The sequence below is a fragment of the Boleophthalmus pectinirostris genome, unplaced genomic scaffold, assembly GCF_026225935.1.
Source record: "Boleophthalmus pectinirostris isolate CB_2022bp ecotype Guang Dong unplaced genomic scaffold, ASM2622593v1 HiC_scaffold_4, whole genome shotgun sequence".
NCBI lineage: Eukaryota > Metazoa > Chordata > Actinopteri > Gobiiformes > Gobiidae > Boleophthalmus > Boleophthalmus pectinirostris.
Window position 1 is genome coordinate 19,581,771 of NW_026571353.1, and position 23,686 is coordinate 19,605,456.

Here is a 23,686-nt window from a genome sequence, read left to right on the forward strand (position 1 = left end):
AATATATATATTATTATATATTTTTTTGTATCTATTTCATAACTTTGAGGCCTTTTTGTGTCCCACTATTATTGTTCTGCCTGTAGAGCTTTTCCATACTAACAGTGTGTTTTGGTCTCTTGTGAATATGTTGTTGTCTGCAGGAGTTGATGGGGTAAGTCTGTGCGTTTTTTTAATTTTATTTTATTACAGTCAGTGTATTTATAGAGAAAGAGGAGATGTATCATGGAAAGCCACCACAACCAACTTAAAGGGGTAAAGCTATGATCACATATATAACAACAAAAACTGGTGTTCAGTATTAAATTATAGCACTTTATTTGTTGACTTTTATTATGAGTGTGGACTCCAAAAAATTAGCAATTGGTTAAATCCTCCAGTCAAGGTAGTCATGACTCCTAACCAAGCCTCACTCAAAATGAGTTTTCAGATGTTCTGCTTTGTTCCTATGGCTCCTGTACCCAGTGTTGGGAAGGTTACTTTTAAAATGTAATCCCCTACAGATTACAGATTACACACCCCAAAATGTAATTTGTAACGTAATCCATTAAATTACTTAAAGTGAGTAACGTAATCTGATTACTTTGGATTACTTGATATTGTCATGTTTTTTTAAACGACATGAATGTAGCAACCACATCCTCAAAATTCTTGTTTGTTGTCTTCAAATTGTCTGAGCCCAAGTCTCCATGAATAAGCAACTGTTTGCTGTAGAGAAACAAAGACCACGATATCTTAATATAAGAGGTTTTGTCTGTTAAAAGACAGTAACAAGATAAGACTTTCCTTCACCAGATTAAAAAATATTATTGATAGAGAAATTATATGAGATCACCTTAAATTATGTCAACCTACTGTTAGGTGTCATGTTGTTTAGACCTGGTTTAGTCCTGGTTTAGTCCTGATTTTTAGACCTGGTCTAGACCAGGTCTTTAGTTCTGGTTTAGTCGTGATTTAGTCCTAGTTTAAACCTGGTTCAGTCCTGCTTTAGTCCTGCTTTAGTCCTGCTTTAGTCCTGGTTTAGTCCTGGTGTTAGTTCTGGTTTAGAGGCGCACAGGAGGAAGTGCGGTTTACGCGAGAAAACACGGTCCACACGCGGCGCACGAGACGGCGGTGTCCGCGCTGTAACTACGGAGGGAGAAGTGGTCCGCGGGTTCTCAGGTTGATGACGATGATGAAGGTGTGTGTTTGTGTGTGTTTGTGTTTGTGTGTGTTTGTGTGTGTGTGTCCCCTCATGTGGCAGGTCACTATAGGACAGTAGTGCAGATATTATGAGTCTATGCAGGTTGTTTTCACCAGTGCCAGTAGCTCCGGTTTCACATTTAAGTTGTAGGCGATTTTATATTTGTTTATATATATATATATATATATATATATATATATATATATATATATATATATATATATATATATATATATATATATATATATATATATATATATATATATATATATATATATATATATATATATATATATATATATATATATATATATATATATATATATATATATATATATATATATATATATATATATATATATATATATATCTCACATCGGGAGAAGAATTTCCAAGACACAAATGCGTTTTTACCAATGCACTGCTGCTTCCACTGTGTGACTGACACCGCCAACTTTAACATGACGTTTCCATCGCTCTTCCTGTCGCGTTCTGTTTGGGCTTCAGGCAATGAGTGGAATTACAGAAATAAAAAAATAAATAAATGGGATGTAGCACAAAATGTGAAAACAGGAAAATACCGCCTTGTAATCCACTTATTTCAGCAAAGTAACTGTAATCCAATTACCACTCATTGAAACAGTAACTGTAACGGAATACAGTTACTTATAATTTGTACTCTGATTACGTAACGGCGGTACATGTAATCCGTTACTCCCCAACACTGCCTGTACCCCAGTGATAATGAAGGATGGGTCAAATACAGAGGACAAATTTCACTGTGGGGACAATATATTGTACTTTAACTTTAACCTGACCCCTTCATGGTTTAATGCTGTGTTTGTTGGTAACATTATTAAGCATCTTCAGTGTTTTAGATTTCAGTAGAAATTCTATGTGAACTAGAGAGTACTGACTGCTACAAAATGCACAATAAAAATTCTGCTCGTTAACCACTTAATAGCACTGTACATAAATTGTATCTGCATAAAGTATGACCCCTGTTCCCAATGCATCATGCTTTTAGGACTTACATGATTTCAGTCTCTGATTACTATTAAACCCTAAACTTACAGCCTTCATTTTTGAATTGTGTGATATCTCAACTTGCTCATGCATCTGTGGGTCAATTTATTTTGATTTAGTGATTAATTTACCTTTGGAACATTTCAGAGACCTTTAAAAAGAGACCAGAAACTGGTATTGCCGGTTTCAGTTTCAGAAGTAGGGAGTGGAGAGGCAGAACATGCTATTTGATGATAAATTATAAAAAGGAATAACAAATAAGCCTGATGTGGTAAATGGTGATTATGGCACATTCATAAGAAGAGATGTAGCAACAGTTTAGTTACAGGATATGAGATTACATATAACTGCAAACAACTAAATAAGAAAATTATCAAATTACCAAGAGTTCATTTTTAATCTTACGCAATATTTACTTTAAAGGGATGCAAATAAAATAATAGTACAGAGGCCTATTGTTGTGTTTGGGGCTTCAGTCACTCTTAAGCCTTAACTGGAAAAATAGATAGAAACTTTTTTTCTTCATCTGCTTTCTATCTCAGTGAAAACAAATACAGACTGGCACACAGCTGCAGACACACATCTGGTGCACATCTGTCACCTTAAGTATTACAGACTATTTTTGAGCTTCATTGGAACTAAATTAACACATCTAAATTGTTAAATAGTTCAATTTACTGCAATCATTTGTAGTTTTGACCGAGTTTTCGTACTGAGTGTTGAGTATGTGGCTTACTATCGAGTCTGACGAGATTAGAAAATAATGACACTCTTTAATTTACAGTTATTTACAAATCTTAACATTTGTATAACACTATTGAAGCATGTCACCAGCAACATGTGGAAACTTTTAAACTTTATAGTTCAGTTTTTGTTTTGGTCTGTTCACACCTGTCCTGCAGCATTAAATCCATATACATTTTACAATGGCTGTTTTATAAGTTGCGCAATGTAGGTTACGTATCTGTGACACTGCACATCATGACTCAAACTGCCTCCAGTGCTGTGGCTGGTTTGTGTCATTCTTTTCACATGTCTGTGTAATAAAACATGTTCATAGAGAAAGTGGAAATTTTTTGTTACTCATCAAGATACATGTCTGAACCAACATTGACAGGTTTTTTTCACTTGACTCCTACTTCACAAGTAAATAGTCACTGTCTAACATGGACACAAGTAGGAACTGGCACACAGATTCTTACAGATAAAAGCATGGCTGTGGGAATTTAATGTTCTCACATTCTTATTGAAACCAGACAAAACGAGCACAATGCAAAGTGATGAAGTTTCAGACCAGGCACAAAAGAACAGGTCAGCAAAAGTGAGACAGGTACAGGCAGATAATCTGTACACCTGAGAGGCAGTGCTAAGATGTAACTAGATCCATACTATGCCTTTTGTAGTACATTTCAAAAGGAAAATCTGCCAAAATATGTGTATGTTTTACTCCGGCAATCGCAGTAGAAAGAAAATGTTGTAAAATAAGCCTGTGCAAAAGGAACAATTGCATCAGCTTTGTTCGATATAGTTACTAAAAATATACATACTAAAATATCTGGTGTGATTTGTATTGTAATTATACAACTAGATTTTGGTGGACAATTGCACAAAACATGCCTAACCCAATCCCTATCTTTAACCTGTTTCTTATTTTCTAAACTTTAAATCATGTTGTTGTCATATATACACACTCAAATACAAGTAAACTTACAGCTCAAATACTCATTACCATAGTATCACTTTTTTTATTTTGTTTGAGCATTTCTTTAACTACAGATGCAATTTTTTCTGATTTGAAACCTCTGATTTGTCGGCATTATCACAGTGAACATGTTTGAACCTGCATTAAAACAGAAATTACATATCAGTATCAATATCCAAATGGTGACTCAAAATTTCTGGTTTCGGGCAAAAAATTGCACGCAAACACATTGGGTGTGCATGTGACACTTGGCATATCTTGGCACACTCAAGACCGTGTCAAGATATGTATGATAAGAAATTCTTATTAAAACATTAATAGTAATACACTTACTTGCATACAAAATAGGTATATGACTCATGACTTGCAGGCAGGGCTGTGCTATGTGGGTGTGGTCAAAGTGCAGCCTTCGCATTGGCCCAGTCCCAAGCCCATCATCATCACTGTATAAAGGGCAGCCCTGGTCCTCCCTGTTCAACAGCCTCACACGAAAACCTCATCCATCCAACAAACAACCACCGGCTCTCCTCTCTGCTCCTTCTGTCTGAGTAAAGGAAACAAGATGGGCGCGCAAAAGGTGGCATTGGAAAAACTATCACATTTCTTCCAGCTCCGTAACCTGTTGCTTCGACAGGCTCTGGCAGAGTGTCTGGGCACCCTCATCCTTGTGGTAAGTGTCATAAAACTTAAAGTGAAGTAAAGGTTCAATATGAGTTCATCCTTTGTGGTAGAAGTACTTGATCTGTATAGACCCTCTTCACACCTTTTCAAAGCCATTCTATTCATTTCTTATCTATGTGTAGATACGGTTGTTAACTTTCTGTCATATACATAAGAGAAATGAATGATTGCATACTATATATCATTTCAAACTTCAAATCAAGTACTGTAATTCGTTTCAGTACAAAAAAAAAAAAAGTGACATGATTTTTCATTCCATTTTCTTCAATAGAAACTAGTTACCTCAGACAAGTTCACTTTATTTACAATATGGAGACAGATAATGACTTAGTGCTATGTTCTTATGGTAAACCATCCTTGTGACATCAACAACATCCTTTTTCAAAAGTATTTAGCTACACACAAGAACAAAGCAACACTGTTTACTGTATAAAGGTGTCCATTTATTTAAGACACCTGTATAGCTCTTTTTACTTAAAATTGTGACTTAAAATCTCACATAAGAACTCAATATTCTAAAAATATGTAAATTAACAATTTGCATTCCATATACATGTGTAATAAGGTAACCACATCATATTTCTGGCATGGACTGCCTGAGTATCGAGATGTAATTGATGAACACAGACAGGGTGTGGCACTGACACATGCACACACTGAAGAGGATCAACAAACTAATAACTAATAGTGACAAGTGCAAAGACACCACACATAATTCTACTTCCTATGGGAAAAACTGCTCTGACAATTTTGATTTTTATCATCTTATAATTTAGAAAGCTCACCTGTCAGTTCTGTGTTGTACTAGTGTATTAAAGTGTAGTAGAGATGTTTGCACTGTGCTGTGTGTTTTGCCACATATCTATTTTGTCATGTTAGTTATTTAAGAGAAACCATTTTATGTTTTGATGGAACAGATTAAGATGTCATGTCTAGTTTATCGTTTATAACTGTTAGATAAGTGATTGTAAAACCATGTACCACAAGATGTTCTGAGGGTTTCTGATGGAAATTAAAAACTACTATATTGTACGGAATAGTGTATTCTAATGAGATCTTAGTGGTGCAATTTGATCACTCTAAGCCACTAAGTACTTGCGAGTGGATATCTCTGGCATTTAGCATGTTTCCTCATTTAAAATCAAGTCCATTTAAAATCAAGTCCATTAGAAAGGCACACACATTGATTAATTGACACAAACCAACCAGCTAAGTATGCACTGCAGATTTATGTTGCATTTTATTTTCCCTGAGCCTGTTTAGTATAAACTGGGCCCAATGACGATGAAGTTTCTTGAGGCGCCAGGCCCAAAGTGTGTGGTTCCTTCAGTGGTGTGGTGAGATGGAAAAGGGTTCTCATCAGAATGCACCACCAGCTGTAGCCTAAGCATAGACCACACATACTTGTCTCACCATACATTTAAAACACAGGGAAAATGTGAGAGTGGCAACAAACTCAGCTGTTCCTGTATCCAAAACAGCACAAAACCAGTTCACTGTGGTGTTTTTAATATATATATATATATATATATATATATATATATATATATATATATATATATATATATATATATATATATATATATATATATATATATATATATATATATATATATATATATATATATATATATATTTATTATATTTTTATATTTTTATTATCTCTTTTATCTCACATACTTTAGTGGAAGTGACTATAACCTGTTGCACATTAAGCACAGTGCACTCCTGTGTGTCATTACAAACACAATAGCACTCTTTTAGTTCCTAGAAGAGAGCGTTTATGAGTTTTTGTTTTCTCTGACTCAATGCTAATGATCGCAGCACCTTGCCTTACATCTTACCTTGTCTAATGCTTGCAGACAAAGCAATGCATTGTATGGATTCATAAACAGCATCATTTCTAAATCTTACCTTTACTCTTCAGATGTTTGGCACGGGTGCAGTGGCTCAGTATGTGTTGAGTGGCGGTACTCATGGAATGTTTATTACAGTCAACTTTGCCTTTGGGTTTGCTGCTACCTTAGGCATTCTGGTCTGTGGCCAGATATCAGGTAAGTTCACCACTGCATGTTTAGATTTGAAATAATCAACTAATTTAAAATAATAATAAACACCTTGAAATAACACAAACCTGTACATGAATAGGAGGACATCTTAATCCTGCTGTGACCTTTGCCCTGTGCCTCCTTGGACGAGAGCGCTGGAGAAAGTTGCCCATGTTTTTTCTCTTCCAGACGATTGGTGCATTCTTCGGCGCTGCCATTATCTTTGGCATGTACTATGGTAAGTCATGACAAATGAACTGTACTTTATATGAGAATGCAGGTTGCTGTTCCAGAGGTAATTGTGTTTTGGTCCCTTCATATTAGATGCCCTGTGGGACTACCCTGGATGTTTCAACATGACCGGCAACTCAAGTACAGCTGGTATCTTTGCCACTTACCCCGGGAAGCACCTGACAATTGTGAATGGCTTTTTTGACCAGGTAATAATAAGTTATCAGTAACAACATGCTTAAGCTTTAGTTCAACTGTTCTAATGTTTAACCTGACCTGATTATCCTCTCGTGTGACAGGTCATTGGGACTGCTGCCCTTATAGTGTGTATCTTGGCTATTGTGGATCCATACAACAACCCCATCCCACAGGGGCTGGAGGCCTTCACTGTGGGTTTTGTGGTTCTGGTCATTGGACTCTCCATGGGCTTTAACTCTGGTTATGCTGTCAACCCAGCCAGAGACCTTGGACCTCGTGTTTTCTCTGCCATGGCTGGTTGGGGTGTTGATGTTTTTACGTAAGTATAACTATTTCATGTTACCATCTCATTGTTTGTCTACTTCTCATCTATAAATAACATTGTTCCTCTGCCTACAGTTTTAGAAATGGGTGGTTCCTGGTGCCCACATTTGCCCCATTCATTGGCACTTTCATCGGTGTAATGGTGTATCAGCTGATGGTAGGCTTCCATGTGGAGGGTGAAGTACGTGATCGCAAAGCTGCACAGCAAGAGAATGAGAAAGTCAGGTTAACAAATGTAACTACCAACAATGACCACAGCAAAGAACTGCACTGAATGTCTAAGTATTTTTGTAAATGGATTGTGAGGAAACAAAAAACAAAGAATTACATTAATTCTGTTATAAACTATTTTGCATTTTGCAGTATTGTACTCTTCATACCAACGTAGTATGCTCATAGCTTTGTATAGTTTTTATTTTGTTATATTGTTTTAGATGTAAGTAGATTTTGACAACTATTACTTTCTTAAATGTTGTATATTTAATCTATGCTTGAATTATAGTCCATCACTTTTCAATTATAACTTTGTGGTCCAAACTAAATGTTTTACAATAACAAACACACCTGGCCAAGAATATTCAACAATTTCATAATTGCCAGGATTTGATTTAATTGATTGTTGTAAATTGTTAACTACTATATTTCTGTTACTGAGTTTATGGATTGGGGAAATGTGTATGTAGGTTGAGGGGAAATGCTCTTGTTTTAATACAATAAAGATGTTGCAGCATTCATGACAGAAAGGTGGATTGTGTTACCTGCTGTTCTACTTTCCAGTTCATGTCCAATGTACTTCTCATTTTTTTGTCTGACAAAAAAGTATAAAGTTACAATAGGACAATTGTAACTAAGTAAACAATTTTTTTTCCACTTATCAATAAACTTACTTTTTCAACCATGAGCTCAGATCCCTTCAGAAAAGCTTAAGGTGAGACCTTACAAACACTCAAATACTAAATCCCCTCTGTTTATTTTTTTGTATTTAATGTTTCAACAAAAAGAAGAAAGAAATTGAAACGTGAACCTAAACCTTTTCATGTTTCTGATTTAAATGTCCCAGAAATGGTCAATTTTGGCCATTTTACAGATACAATATTTTTATATGAAAACATTACTTTTTCATGCATTTCTTTCTTACATTTATGTGAGTAACTACAGCAGAGGTTTCAAATTGATATTGCAAAATGCACCACCTTTCCAATTCACCTGCAGTAAATGGATGAAATGCATGATTACCACATATTACATAGCTCTACAAACAGCTATTTCAAATCATAATGGCCAGTGTATGCTCTTTACTGTGTACAGTGTAGTTGCATTTGTCTAAACAAGTTCCCAAAGAGATTATGTCCAGCTAAATATCACACACAGCTATTTAAAATAGTTTGGGCTTTGCAATGTAAGCTATGCAAATTGTATAAATTTTATGGTCATACACAAGCAGTCAGTAAGTACGTTTACCAAGCCAATACCAGCCTCAAAACATGGACATGTGGTTTCTATCATTACATGAACTATTGCACTAAATCCTCCTCTGGAATTTAGTGATTAGATTAGATTTATCTGTAAGAAATCTTTCAGCACAGTAAAATGTTATCCTAAATTCTCTGGTGAGATACGAAGTAACCTTTCTTGCGCAAACAAGCTCCTGCTGCTTATTTGTGCACGCCTATTGCCAAAAAGTGAATCAATTGTTAATGCAAAATAGCTAGAAGAGAGAAGACTTGTTTAAGCAGGCCTATTAGATTTTCAGTTATAATTCAAAACAAACATTTGTCAGAAATCACTGGTTCCTTATCAGCACAATAGAACCATAAGACAGCTCACATACCAACTACATTCCCTTTTATATTTGCTGCAGGTGAGATTTGCTATTAAATCTCCGTTAAACCCTTGAAGCCAGATTGCTCACGCCAAAGTTTAGGCGAAACATCTGCCCCAGGTATATTTCATCATGGTGTAACTCATGCACAGGAACACGTAACAGGTGTATGCACATAACGGCTGGAACTCTTGAGCTGTAAGTATATATTTATGGTGAGAATATTTAAAGAGGGTATAAGAACCTGTTCCAGAGTTAATTTTGTAAGAAATTAATAAAAAAAAAAAATGTTTGATCCAGATGCCACATTTTTATCATCTGGTTCATTCTTTGCATGAAGCACCTGAGGGAAAGGCTGCCACCATGTGCTGGCCATGTGTGATAGGTGTCCTGTTTACACATAGACTTTGAATTCAAACTAAACTCATATACAAGTCATCCTGGCTAACCTAATAATTTTTACTTTCAAGAGCTTTAGGAATTATGTCTTATTTAACCCAAATATGAAACAGCATTCTTCAAATAACTACAGTACCTACAATAACACACAAACGTATACAGCCATGGTTTTATCACATGGGACACTGCAATGACATATATTCATTTCCTGAAGACTTATGATAACAAAGCAATAATATCCAACACAATATCCTTCTGTGAGAAGAAAATACTGAAAAAGCTCAAATTCAGCACATTCAGACCACATCTGTTTGTTGTTTTTGAAGTTATCCTTTTCTTCAGTTATATCCAAGTTTTAGACAACAATTTTAGGAGAGGAATTTCTCATTCAAGCTGCCTACTCCCAAACCTAACCTGCTGTTATTCCAGGTCGAAGTCAAAGGAACTAGTTGTCCCTGTAAAATTTGAAATAGCATTTACTGGTGTGTTTAGTTTATTGCCAGGATCATAGTCATAATTCATTTTGGTGATTTGTCTCACAATCTTCGTCCAACGTTTTTTATAACTCCTCCTTCATGAAAACGAGCATAATAAATCTGTAACAGTGCATTAAAGGCATATGGGAAAATAACTTAACTCTGGTTGTATCAAGCAGTGTGAATTTTTATTATTCAATTTAATTATAATTTTCCATTGTCTGTAGAATGTTAAACCAGAATGATCATGTACGTAAGAAGGCTTCTGAGTCAGACTACAACAACACACCCATTTTATTGAAAGAGGTATAAACCCTCCCATCTTACGTGTAAAAACATGCACAACACATTATATAAGTATTTGGACATTAAAACGGCTAAGGTTTTTATTGTTGCAGAATGCTGAAAAGGAGCTTTAAAGGGGTTAAAATGCCACCCTTTCACTTTAAAATGTTTATTGTTTAGTCGAATGCAATTTTGGAGTATAATGAGGGGACTTAAACTTTTTTTGCTCAATCTGCACACTAGCACTCACAACAAAGTGTACATGCTGTATATGTAAGTGCTTTATACAATATTTAATATTGCAGCAAAAGACAAATATAGTGTAAAAATAAAGGAATAGATTCTAAATTTTTTCTGTTTGGATAAAGTGTGTCTGTGGTTAGACAGGGAGCATGTGGTGGTTTTCACAGTCCAGTTTGCTGCTCATTAAACTTTGTGGCCTCTCATTAGTGTAAATGCTACCAGCTGAAAAGACAAATATCCATCCTTCAAAAAGACACACATGAAATGGATAACTATAACATGTACACATGTGTACATACAATGTTGTTTAAAAAGCATTTGGCATTGTTAAACAAATAATAATAAATGAAAAAAATGCACAGTATTTGGACATCCAGGATATTTTTTAGTTTATTATTTGATTTAACTTTTTTGGGATCATTCTTTTCAGATACTTCAGATGCTCTACATTTTGGCATAAACCTTTGATATTTGTCCAATCTGATAAATGCAAAGTAGATCATTCTGTGCTGTTTTCTTGCAGCCTGGTAAAGGTCAATAATTCGCACCAGCATTAGTTTTTGTGCATTGATTTTGTGTAATGTGAAATACTTGTTTGTACCATTAAGTGCATAAAATGTGTACCAAATTAGGACATCCATCAAACAGTTTTCTTCAATATTATATTGCAGCCCTGGTATTTGCTGCTCTCCATACACCAGGTCCATCCCAGATACAGCCCAGAGGAGCAGTCACAGCATGGTGCACCTCAGAGAAACAGGGTTACACCACCTACAGCCTTTGTGGCCGCCCCATCTAAAGGTGCATCAAAAGGCAATTTTATGCTAATTATTCTATTGCCTAATTTACATGCACACGCATGCACACGCTTATACATGCTTACATACATACAAGCACATGTATTTGCTCACATACGCAACAAACATGCAAAGTGATTTTAGTCACTGTAGGTACATGTTTAGCTTATATGTGCTATGTCATATGTTTATGATGAAGAATAGTTTTGGACACAAAAAAACACAAACAAGTAATTTAGAAATAAACATTCATGATCAGTAATTGGTGACACTCCTTGATGAGAGATCCTTGTATTATTATAATCTATTATATTGATACAAAACATCTGGGGAAAATCTGCTTTGTTTGCCACACAGAACTGCCACACAGTTTTCCTTCTGCCAGAGTCTGGACATGCGGAAAACTGTGTGATCTGGTGGAGAGAAGTAAATATGATCACTTGACTGTTAAGCTCAGTTAGAAACATCCTTTTGTACAAAATTATTACCCAATGAAGAGAAAAAACACTCCATAGGGCTAAAAAGAAGTGCTCATATCTTTTCTTCTCATTTATGTTACAAACTTAAAGATCAAATTAGATGCTAGGCAACAGCAGCCTCACCCAAAGACAGTAAAACACCCTCTGTTTTGCTGCTGTAAACAGGTTCCTGCTGGGAAGTTTCCGTGCTATGGGCTGAACCTCCATCACCACCATCCATTAACCTAACATGTATGTGATTATACATTCCTGCAACTTGTAACTTTACTACAGTCCTACAAGCACTGCTATGGTTAATGATGATGATAGGAAAAAATGTTTTGATGGGCTACCCAAATTGATATCAGTGGTATATTTATTGGTGTATTTAGCACCAAGTGTAATGTAGTAACAAAAGCATCCCAGTATTTTAAAAATGTACAAAAATATGACATGTTATAACACATTAATAAACATAGATAATCTATGTTTTATTAACATAAACTGTAAAATAAACTAAATATTAGGTTACTACTAAAAGTAACTACTACAGTCAATATTGCCAGTACCAGGCAAGTCTGTCACAAGGGGATACTATATTTCTGAAGCTCTTAATCAGTTTACAGGGAGAAAAAAACTCAACTAAAACTATATAATGTTACATTGGTATGGTTTTTAGAACTTTAAAAAGACAACTAAAAGTGCTTCAGTAGTTTAATGTTAATAATCTTACTAAAAAAAATAAAAAAAAAACTTTTTATTCTCCATCTCACATCCCACCTGTTGTGGACCTCATGCCTCATACAGAGGAGTCACAGTGCCATCCTTCCATTCAATAAGGATCTCTCCTCTCTGCAAAGTTGGGGTGGACTGTGGGAGGCGCATAGCATGTTCAGTCAGGGGTGCTCTTTCACCAGGCATCGGGGAACCAGGGACACTCATTTCTTGCCTTGGTGAATATGACTTCAAACACACACCACCTTTTTCCTTCTGACAGGCAATATAAAAAGCAGTTGTTATTGATATACCCTATTTAGACATATTTTTGGATTTTCTTATCAAGTACTTACCTGTTAGAATACACATTAAGGATGAGGATAATAGTTCCCAAAACCAAAGCCAAGCTGCTTAATACAAGCATGGTTATCTTCCAGCCCATACCTGAGCAATAGTATATAAAAAAAAACAAAAAAACATTACAAGTGGCCCTCGGTAACCTTTTAGGCTGTGGTCTTTTGCAAATGTAACACAAACAGCTCCACCTAGTGGTTGGTTTAGGTTATATTTCTAAAATTATAAAAACAAGACAGCTGTCAGAACTGTCAAAAACACATTTTATGTTATTTGTTAATGTGGCCCTATAATGGCAGTAACGTTTACTTCAAATGTGTTAACTTGTTATGTTTTACTTACCATAGTCCATATTAAAGAATATCATGGTGGGGTCAGCAGATTTAGTGTTTACTGATGGAAGAGACACATTATTGATGGGGTACGTCTCTGTGATCTCAGAGTCTTTTAAACCTTCATCTGTTAAAACAACAGGCAAATGTTATATTATCCATCCATCCATCCATTTTCATCCGCTTATCCGGGGCCGGGTCGCGGGGGCAGCAGCCTAAGCAGGGACTCCCAGACTTCCTTCACCCCAGACACGTCCTCCAGCTCCTCTGGGGGGACCCCGAGACGTTCCCAGGCCAGCCGAGAGACATAGTCCCTCCAGTGTGTCCTGGGTCTTCCCCGGGGCCTCCTTCCAGTGGGACATGCCCGGAACACCTCCCGAGGGAGGCGCCCAGGAGGCATCCGGAACAGATGCCCGAGCCACCTCAACTGGCTCCTCTCGACGTGGAGGAGCAGCGGCTCTACTCCGAGCTCCTCCCGTGTGACTGAGCTCCTCACCCTATCTCGCGCCCCGCCACTCTGCGGAGGAAACTCATTTCGAGCACTTGTATCCGCAATCTCATCCTTTCGGTCACTACCCAGAGCTCATGACCATAGGTGAGAGTAGGAACGAAGACTGACCGGTAAATCGAGAGCTTCGCCTTTCAGCTCAGCTCCCGATTCACCACAACGGTCCGATACAGCGACCGCATCACTGCAGACGCTGCACCGATCCGCCTGTCAATCTCACGTTCCGTCCCATAATTGTTTAAGATCATCTTGAAAAATTTTAATGATTGTACATTATGATGGCATAATGTACATTTAAGTAAATTTAACCAAGGCTAAAGTGGATCAAATCACATACTACTGGGCTGAATATGTAATATATGCTGTTTTTGTTTTCAAAACATAGTTGTGTATGATTTTCTATGAGAAAGGTCACAATCAATAGCTGTGCTGGTATATAAAGTACAAGCTAAAGCTTTATAGCACATGCTGTATACAGTGATGGAAATGTGATATTTCTTACATAACGGGGTTTGCCCATCCACAGCAGATATGCCAGGTTCCACTGGTTTTCCAGGATACTGAATATGTTGCTCCCGGTGATGCATGCTCCCTCTCTCGTCACACAGTGTCTGGTTATCAAGAGCTCTCCATCTGCTACCCTGCATGTAACAGAATTAAACTTATGTGGTTTACCATTCACACATGCAATGACCTAACTTCATTCATATGTGCATTTTATTCTTCTTTGTATTACTTATGTATGCATCCAACAAAAACACAAATAAGAGTCTTTACAAGTGGTTACAGATGTCGTGGTTTATGTCTACATCAAGTGAGTACAGCTAAATACCTAATTTATCAGTTAATTAATGATTTCCTAACAGTTATACTGTGCTAATATTATGAAATATCTGTTATTTTTACATCGTATCATAGAGTTTTACTCACTTGCTTGTGTTCCATGGAAACAAAAACTAAAGAGGATTCCTGAATGGCACTCAGATGCAGCCCTTTCCCCATCAAAGTGAGGTGGCCTTTTTTGGAGCAGGACCATGACTGTCTGCTCATACCTTTATCTTCGTATTCTCCAGATAGCTCACTGAAGACACAGGGCTGCAGCTGGACCCCTTCGTATTGCTCAGTGGGTGCAGTTAAACACAGAGCTGTGTGCTGGCTCTGCAAAGCATGGTTCTCTTGAAGCCATCGCCACAGCTGGGAGGACTCATGTACACTGCAATCCCCGAGTGCCACTCTCCCATCAGTCTCTCCTTGCAGACACTTCCCCAACAGCTTGTTCCTGATTCTAATGCTTAAGGATGTACCTAAAAAAAAAAAAAAAAAAGATTACACATTTACAATTCAAATTTATTTTGCCAAGTACAGGAAATAGTAAAATGGAAGTTTGTTTGGCTTTGTACCTCATCTAAAGTGACAGGCTGAATAAGTGGCCTACTCCATGGCAACTCTAAGCATACAGTAGCTTATTTACAAAGGAGAAAGTAGGCTACAGTACACCACACTAAACTTGCAGGCTTTTGTGGAACATTTAAACAAGTTAAAAACAACAACAACAACAACAACAACAACAACAACAACAACAACAATACAGTCACACATTATTGTGACTGTATTGCCTAAAGGCTGCCAATCAGTAGGCCATATTTGTATTTTCTTAATGGCTTTATACTAAGAAATACATTTTCTACATTTTCAAAAATACATGGATTTAACATTAACTACTACTACTACTACTCTTGCTGCATAATGCTTACTACAAGTTGCGTATTTTCTATGGAACTTCTGGCTATAGGAGTAGATATCCACACCGGTTTCAGCTAACGCGCGACGAAACATTAATCCTCTCTCCTTTTGGCGACTAAACAGTTTTCTTTTGATGTTCCCCAAGAAAGTATCTAATTTCACATAACTTACCGATGCAAACGATGAGAACCACCAAACGTAGATGGAGCTGTGTCCTCGCCATGGCGCACACAGGCAGCAAAGTTTGTAGAGTCTTGTTGTTACATCTTTTTACAGACAGTGACAAGTGTCAGTGGGCGTGGCTACAGTTTCCCCAGATCCCACATCAGTATGAGGAGCAGCAATATGTGGGAAATAAACATGGATATTTTCGCAAGTATATCGTTTTTAGACCATTCAGGAGATATGGGTCAATCCAAACACTATTAGGGCCTATCTTTTGTATGAATTTAATTCCTTTTATATTACTGTCAGACATTGTTTGCCTAAATCTAGACTATTGGATTCTGCACTGTGGTAGAGTTGTTGTCGGTACAGTTTAATAAGTCACTGTACCTCATTACACAAATAAAATAAAGTAATTAAATAGGTCATACTATGATAGATCTATCCTAAATAGTAAAGCCCAAAATGTATTCTAGGAATGCAAAGAAGGCTGTTAAAAGCTACTGTGTTGAAAACTGCATGGACTGCTAATTAGATGTGAAGATCATAAATCTGTTAAAAGACCTGTTCACTCTACAAACTTGAATGGGGGTCCCTGCCCTGTACTGTGAGATATGGGACAGCTTTTACAGCCAACTGGTCACATGATGTTTTTCCTGTATAATGATGCACACCAAAGAATGTGACTTGTGTTAGTTAAAATGTTTATTTAAGAACTTAAATTAAAGATGACAGTGCCTTATAAAATTGTGCATGTTACGTGCAGAGGTATTTATACAAGATAAGTAACAGCAGTCAAAAACAATAGTAACAACAATAGTAACATAGTTGGTCCCTGTCAGTTGAAGACTTTAGGGTGCAGAAACTAAGCTGTGCATGCACTTGTATTGGTACATTATTTATTTAATAATGAGCACTTAAAGATTTGTCTTTTTGACCATGTCACTTTGTGAAGGTGGGTAGAGAGACGTGTAAGATGGCGGTGCCTCGTCTTGTGGAGCATTCATTGTATTGAGTGGAGGCTGCCCTGGGCAAGGCATTACAGGCGCTCCTGGATACCCATAAGGCAGGGGCGGCAGGGGTGGCAGGGGCTGGAGGGGCTGGAGGGGCTGCAGAGGCTGCAGGGGCACTTGATTGTTGTAGCCTGGAACAGGATTGTAGTATCCTCCAGCAGGGATATGTGGATATTGATTAGGACCAGGTGGAGGGTATACATATGCATTTGGTGGGCCTGAAGGATAAGGACCAGAGACAGGTAGAGGAAAATCACTGGAGCTTGGACCACCTATTGTCCCAGGGACATTTTGGAAACCATGATGGCCAATGAGATCTGGAGCAGCAATGATGAGTGGAAGCGACACTTCAGGGTCAATACCAAAACTGATGTCCAAATATGCCTGAAAAAACACAAACCCAGAGATAGAGTAAAATTTGTTAAATTGGTCTTAAGGACAAAAAGACACAATAAATAAAAAAAAAAGAAATATGATTATTGTGTAAGATAGAGATGTACAGTATAAAGACTTTTGCTCTACACTCTACATAGAGCAAAAGAAAAACTTATGGTCATACCTTCAAATAGTACTCCATGTTGATGATGTCACAGTTCTGGATGCTGAACTTGATATCTGCAGGAACTGTGATGGAGCAGGAGAACTCACCCTCAAAGTCAGGATCAATATTCTCTCCAGCAATTTTGCACACAGCTTCATTATGTATCTTTGCATTACGGTATGCACGGTACACAGTTTTTTTATCAATACTGTACTTGATCTGTACTTTCTTGGAAGATTTGTTCCTGATTTTGGCAGTAACATGAACAGTTTCCCCTGTGAACAAAATACACTGAAATCAGTAGATGTAGGTGAATATGGGTACAGTGAGACACATTTTGAAAATTAATTTTCTATTATATTTTTCATTTGAAATTAAATGTCAAAAGTCTGGAATGTAATATGAGCTTAGAATAAAATATATTTTTAAAAAGCTCTAGAAGTCAACTTTTACTTTCTGTAGTGAAAACACAAAACAACATAAAAGCAACAGTTGTAATTGGTATTTGGTTAGAGGCTACAGACTACCTTTATTTTAACCACAAAAGTGTGTTTTAAAGCCAAGAAAGACCCATACAGATGATGCTAGAATCTGCAGCCTAAAGGCTGCCACACAATACAGGATTTTTCAGTCTTAAACAATTTTTAAACATGCGACAAAACATACACACCATAGAGACAAGGAGATTTTAAATCTCCGACTGCAAAGGCTGCAGCAGGATATGGCTTTGTACCACAGCATATAAAGTTGTGAGTGTGATTGCTGTCTGCTGTCTATGGTAAAACTACTCACTTTGAGACTCTTAAGTGCTCAAAAGATCAGAGCACTGCACTTCTAGTTTAGCTGTCAAGTCAAAACTGTGTTATTATTATTTGTGAAATGTGGTGTAGTTCATATACATGATATTTAGCGCACAGAAGGTTGGTGATAAAGTCCACAGGAAGTAGAGTCACTATCTCTAATCTGCAGCTTCACCTCGTTCAGTGCGCTGCGTGGATGTAAACAAAGAAAAATGGGAAACTACTTTTGCTTTTTTACTTTTAAAAATGCGTCACACTGGATTAATAGCGATGTTTTGTGAACTGGGTGTCATTATTTGTGGAGGACAAATTCTGTGGACAATATGGATGCTGCAGTTTAACTTCACTTTTTAGGTGATGTCTTCTCCTTATTTTCGCTATTTCCTAAGTTTGTATCTTGTGCCTCTGTCCATCACTCCTCTGACCCTGACACTCTGTTTTATTGGCTGTTACGCAGCGTTGATGATGTTTGGTGGTTATAATCTGACAGCAGCTCAGAGTCACACTGACACCACACGAGGAGCTCAACGTCTTCATAATCATCATGGTCAAAGTCATGCCTCCCTGAACTCGGGAAGAAGCAAATCACAGCCAAAATTGGACAAATTCTCCTGTAGTGTGTGGCAGCCTTTAAAGGCACTTTCAGATATGTTCTGAGTGTGTGACATCAAACCATAATAAAATCATATTTGCATACACCTGCTTTTTGTGATATTTGTTTACAGTGGACTTTTACACATCTGTATCTTTCCTTATGGGTTATTATACACTGTTGACTGTCATTCAGTAGAAAGGGACACTCTTAACCTAAAAGTTGGTAGTTCAACCAACTACATATTGTCATTGTTATTGCCATTGCATCCTTTGGCAAGACACAACTCACTTTACATAGATATATATGTGCATTTGTGAAATGTTGTGATCAGAGGTCGTTGGCACCTAAGAACGGTCATATCTGTCCGTCTAACCCATAATAATTTGAGGTATATGCTCAAAGAAGGTTACATTTGACCAAATATATACTGTTTCACTTTACCAATACATCACTGAGCCACTTTACTAATGCCTTATTGATAAAGTGGGACAGTGGCATAAGTGCTTCTAATAAAATGACCAAAAGGAATGTGTATGCTATTTTTGTAGGTTTAACTAATAAATATAACCTAGTAATTTAATATATTTTCATTTATTGCTTGTTGATTCTCATAATTTTTCACATTTCAGAAAATAATCTCACACCCACAAAACACATAATTTTTAAATTCTGCACACTTCAATGGTTAGTATAAGGTAAAATGTAAGTTATAGAAGTGCATGGATTTTAAAATGAAATTAATCAAACTTAATTGTCCAACAGTCACCCTATATGTACAAATGTATAAACAATCATGCCAGGATTAATCTGAAAATGGGATTCTAAATATGAGTGGGACTATCCCAGTTAAAATATTAAAAACACAACATTTTTTTCACAGAGACTGTCCATATGTACCTGGTGAGACAATCCTTTTGTTCACAGTTGCACTCAAATGAACTTCACCTTTGGAGAACGTCCCCACCTTTTTATCGATTGAACCAGACTGGGGAGACTAGCAAAGGACATAAAAACATGCATGTTTACATTGAAAGACAATTAGAGAACATGCCAAATATGCTCTGTTCCCTTTTGTGGTGAAAGACACGTGCAGCAGAAACAGGTTTGGCCTGATTTTAGTGCTTACTTTGTAACACAATCTTGTTGAAAAGGGTTAACTCATTATGGAGAAAACAATAACTTCTGAAATTATCCAATGTTTTAACTCTAAACAAATAACTAATATATAAATATAAGGTTTAAACTATAAACAGGCTTTGCATGACATGATTTTTTATTGGTTTAATCAGGTTAATGTTTGGAAAGATAGGATAATTAGGAAGACAGCATTTATAATCATAAGTAGGCTATATCTTCTCATGTTATCCCCAAGACATGTTGTTATGTATGCTGTATGATGTGCTGCTTAACAGTTACACTTAGAACAACAGTTGATCATATTGACAAAGCATAGTACCTGGTCAGAAGGTAAAAAAGATCTAGACACAAAATTCAGTTCTTTTTTTTCTGAAGTAGATATGTGCCAACTCCTTTTCAGTTTTGCCTGAAGCACATGGACAATTTTGCCATGTAAACCCCTGAAGGATGGTGGGATGTATCTGGAAGACAAGTTTGTCTAGCTGTTATAGAACCCTTATAGCCCATTATAGCTATGCATATGGTTGATATGCAATTTTATCTGTTCTTTAAAAAAATCTTACCCTTCTGGTATTTTTAGCTTGAACTTATAGTGATGGTCTCCCTTTGGAAGAACAGTTTCTGCAATGAAGCCCAGAGGAAATGTGTAACATCAAATATTCGGTTTTATATTAAACAATTTAAATGATTATAAATGTAACGTATAATAGGCCTATACAAAATGTCAATATAGTCGCATTTTGCATTACAAACTCCAGTGAAGGCGAATACTCACATAGGTATGCTACTTTTTCTTAAAAGTCAATCACAATATAGCCTACATCGCATTCATGTGAAGTCACCATATACGGTCTATGGTAGTGACGCATTCTATGTATATGAATATATATCATTTTCTTTAGACGAGGCCTACTTACCATCATCATTTTCAGGAACTAGAAACTCTTTAACTTTGTAAAATCTCTCACGTTTAGAGTAAGATCTCTGATGACCACCATGCCCTTCACTCCAGTGTACGTTTGCGTCTCCTTTAGCCTTCATGTACAGTGATTTTATTTTTATTTCTTCAGTCAACGTGAAAGTAAGCGTCCCTTTGATTGTATCCCCCGCCGTGAAAGTATTTTCCTTATTGAGAGCTTCATATTTCAATTTAAAATCCTTGATAGGAGACATTCCGTATCAATAATGCGCACTGCCGGATATGGACTGAACACGAAATGTCCACGTAGAGGAGCTGTCAGGATACGCCCTTGACGCGACAGGTGCTGTAGAGTATCCCTCTGAATGAAGACTGACACTTAAACCGGCGACTTTAGGGTTTAATGGCAATAAAGCCTCCAATCTGCCGTAAGAGCTTAAAGGAATGCAAAATACAGTATGTAAATATACACACATTCATAAAACTCTACGCAAGTTTGATTATTATTTACATTCACCTTGACAACACCAGTCAACAAAGATAACAGCCAGAAAAACAAAGTTATCCAAAAGAAATATTTAAATCAATAACATATCTTTGTACATAATAACATACCTTCAGAGCGAAAGCTAAACAAAGGCATAGAAAATATCTGAATATATATATGTATATATACTCATTTGCTCCGTAACAAGTTTTGCCGTTCTCGATGTCAAGCTAATAGACATAGACTATTATCACGTAGTACTTCCGCATTCAGGAACCTTTATGCACGCCTACTTCCGGTGAATTGTCTTTTCTTTTTTTTTTTTTTTTTCTTTTTTTTAGTACACACAACTGGGCGCATAAACTTGATATAACAAACATGGCTGTGTGTCGTCATCAGTTACATGTTGGGATGAGGGAACATAAACACAACATATTATATAGAAACAATACAATATAATACAAAAAAAAAAAAAAAGTGCATTTAAGAATAGAAAATGATAATAGCAAGGGAAGTAGAGTTAATTCAGCCAGAGTTCATAAAGTCCAGGGGTATTTCACACATGTAGGAATACACTTTTTGAGGTTTAGGTCAATTCATATGTTTCAGAGTTTTTATATATAATCTGAGTTCGTTTTTAAAACAAGCAAAGTTAGGGGGACATTTCTGAATTTTACAATTGTGGATGTAAAATTTGGCAAGACATAATATTAAGTTTACACAGAGTTCTTCTTTTTTATTTTGTAGTAGTACACCAAAAATTATAACATCTCTGTTTAACAAGACTGGTAAAGAACGAAATGTGGAATTGATCCAGAGTTGCATTTCAGACTAAAAGAGTTGGATGGTAGCACAAAAGAAAAAAAGATGATCAGTGCTTTCAATCTCCTTTTCACAAAAAGTGCAAATGTTTTCTTGAATTTTAAAGTGCAATTGAAGTAATTCTTTGGATGGGTATATGTTATTCATGATTTTGTAATGTGTTTCCTTTACTTTAGGAACAACAGGAAAGGCCAAATACATCGTTCTCAGTTTTGTTATTGCTTCTTTATCAAATTTATATCAAATATCATTTTTATTTTGCAAACCAGGGAACATTTTTCCTGTTAGAACTTTTCTAATGAAGTAATTATTGCATTTTCTGTCTGTTATTGACACTCATTGTACTGATAAGGCAGGTATATGTGGGTGTATATTTTGGTTTGTCAAAATGTTCCTTGAGAGATAAAGAAATTCTTTAGGGAGAGCATTACATAAACGTATGAAGTCCAAATATGAGGGATTAAAATCATGTTTTGCACAGAATTGGTTGTAATTTAGTAAATTGCCACTTTCATCCATTAAGTGTGCTATTGACCAAATATTTCTTTCAAACCAGTCTTCGTAAAAAAAAACAGTGATTTGTTACGATGTAGAATATATCGGTTATTCCATATTATTGTGGAGTGTGGAGAATAGTTATGAACATACAACATTTTCCAGTATAGTAAAATTTGCTTATGGAACTCTGATAAAGAGACAGGAAGCTTATTGATGTCAAAGTCACAAACAAGTAGAAGGTTTAGTCCACCCAATTTGTTAAAAATAAAGTTAGGGATACAGTACCATAAGGAATTATGGAGCTTAATCCAAGATTTGAGCCAATTGATTTTTAAGGTTGCATTGAGGCACTCTAAATCAATTACATTTAGACCACCTTCACTTGTTTCTTTCACTAGATGACTTTTCTTCATATAATGAGGTCTATTTCTCCATATGAAATTTAGCTTAACTTGATTTATAGATTTGATTAAATAGTTTGAAATGGCATTTGAATAGAGTGGGTATATACATCTTGATAAACTTTCCATTTTGGTCAAATAAATACGGCCTAATAATGATAGATCTCTTTGGAGCCAAATGTTCAGTTTTGATTTACATTCTTTAAGTTTGCTTTCTATATTGACCAACTGGCTTACTTTTTGTTCTCTACAGAGCTGAATACCTAAATATTTTATTTCAGTTTTGATAGGAATGTGGCAGATTTCGTTTATCTGATTCTCATGGAGAGAGAAAAGTTCAAATTTTTTCAGATTTAAAAATAATCCTGAGGCTTTGGAGAATTTAGCAATTTTGTCAATAGATTTTTGAATTTGGTGCTCATTTAAAAAAAAAATAAAGTTGTATCGTCTGCTAACTGACTGATAACAATTTCATTGCCCAGGACATTTAATTTTTGGATATCAGTACAGTTTTTAATATAAATGGCTAATAATTCAGTGACCAAGATGAAGCGATACGGAGAGATTGGGCAGCCCTGAGGAATACCAACTTCTACATTGAAGCTCTGAGTAGAGCCCTTTGAAAAGAAGAACACAGCCGGTTTATGTTTTTGTATAATCCACCAATTAAATTTTTAAATTTGATACCAAACCCAAAATGCTCAAGTGCAGATATCATAAATGGCTGTTCTACTGAATCAAAGGCTTTGTAAAAGTCCAAAAAGAAAATAAACCCGTGGTC

General features: G+C 36.2%; 3 protein-coding genes across 5 annotated transcripts; 1 reads left to right on the plus strand and 2 right to left on the minus strand.

The window, feature by feature from the left end:
* Nucleotides 1-4,221: 4,221 nt before the first annotated feature.
* Nucleotides 4,222-8,288, plus strand: aqp3a (aquaporin 3a). Its single transcript, XM_020936037.2, has 6 exons — nucleotides 4,222-4,581; nucleotides 6,520-6,646; nucleotides 6,741-6,878; nucleotides 6,965-7,080; nucleotides 7,171-7,388; nucleotides 7,469-8,288. The coding sequence occupies exons 1-6, from the start codon at nucleotides 4,474-4,476 to the stop codon at nucleotides 7,665-7,667; spliced, it is 906 nt and encodes a 301-aa protein (XP_020791696.1). The 5' UTR covers nucleotides 4,222-4,473; the 3' UTR covers nucleotides 7,668-8,288.
* Nucleotides 8,289-10,324: 2,036 nt separating this feature from the next.
* si:dkey-245n4.2 (uncharacterized) lies at nucleotides 10,325-15,808 on the minus strand. Of its 2 annotated transcripts, XR_008633236.1 has the most exons (7): nucleotides 15,699-15,808; nucleotides 14,715-15,088; nucleotides 14,287-14,425; nucleotides 13,287-13,403; nucleotides 12,944-13,034; nucleotides 12,654-12,863; nucleotides 10,331-11,413 (listed from the first exon to the last, which is right to left on the minus strand). XR_008633236.1 is itself a non-coding variant. In XM_055161709.1 (6 exons), exons 1-6 carry the CDS (start codon nucleotides 15,748-15,750, stop codon nucleotides 12,839-12,841), a joined length of 798 nt encoding a protein of 265 aa, XP_055017684.1. In that variant the 5' UTR covers nucleotides 15,751-15,808; the 3' UTR covers nucleotides 10,325-12,838. The 2 variants fall into 2 exon arrangements, 1 of the variants encoding a protein (XP_055017684.1); XM_055161709.1 differs by having other exon boundaries at nucleotides 10,325-12,863.
* A 571-nt stretch (nucleotides 15,809-16,379) lies between these two features.
* LOC110153161 (arrestin domain-containing protein 3-like) lies at nucleotides 16,380-21,449 on the minus strand. Of its 2 annotated transcripts, XM_020917039.2 has the most exons (7): nucleotides 21,313-21,449; nucleotides 20,696-21,132; nucleotides 20,342-20,399; nucleotides 20,098-20,239; nucleotides 19,539-19,635; nucleotides 17,265-17,521; nucleotides 16,380-17,089 (listed from the first exon to the last, which is right to left on the minus strand). In XM_020917039.2, the coding sequence occupies exons 2-7, from the start codon at nucleotides 20,949-20,951 to the stop codon at nucleotides 16,610-16,612; spliced, it is 1,290 nt and encodes a 429-aa protein (XP_020772698.1). In that variant the 5' UTR covers nucleotides 20,952-21,132; nucleotides 21,313-21,449; the 3' UTR covers nucleotides 16,380-16,609. The 2 variants fall into 2 exon arrangements, with proteins under 2 accessions (XP_020772698.1, XP_055018126.1); XM_055162151.1 differs by lacking the exon at nucleotides 20,696-21,132 and having other exon boundaries at nucleotides 21,313-21,438.
* Between the last annotated feature and the right edge of the window lie 2,237 nt (nucleotides 21,450-23,686).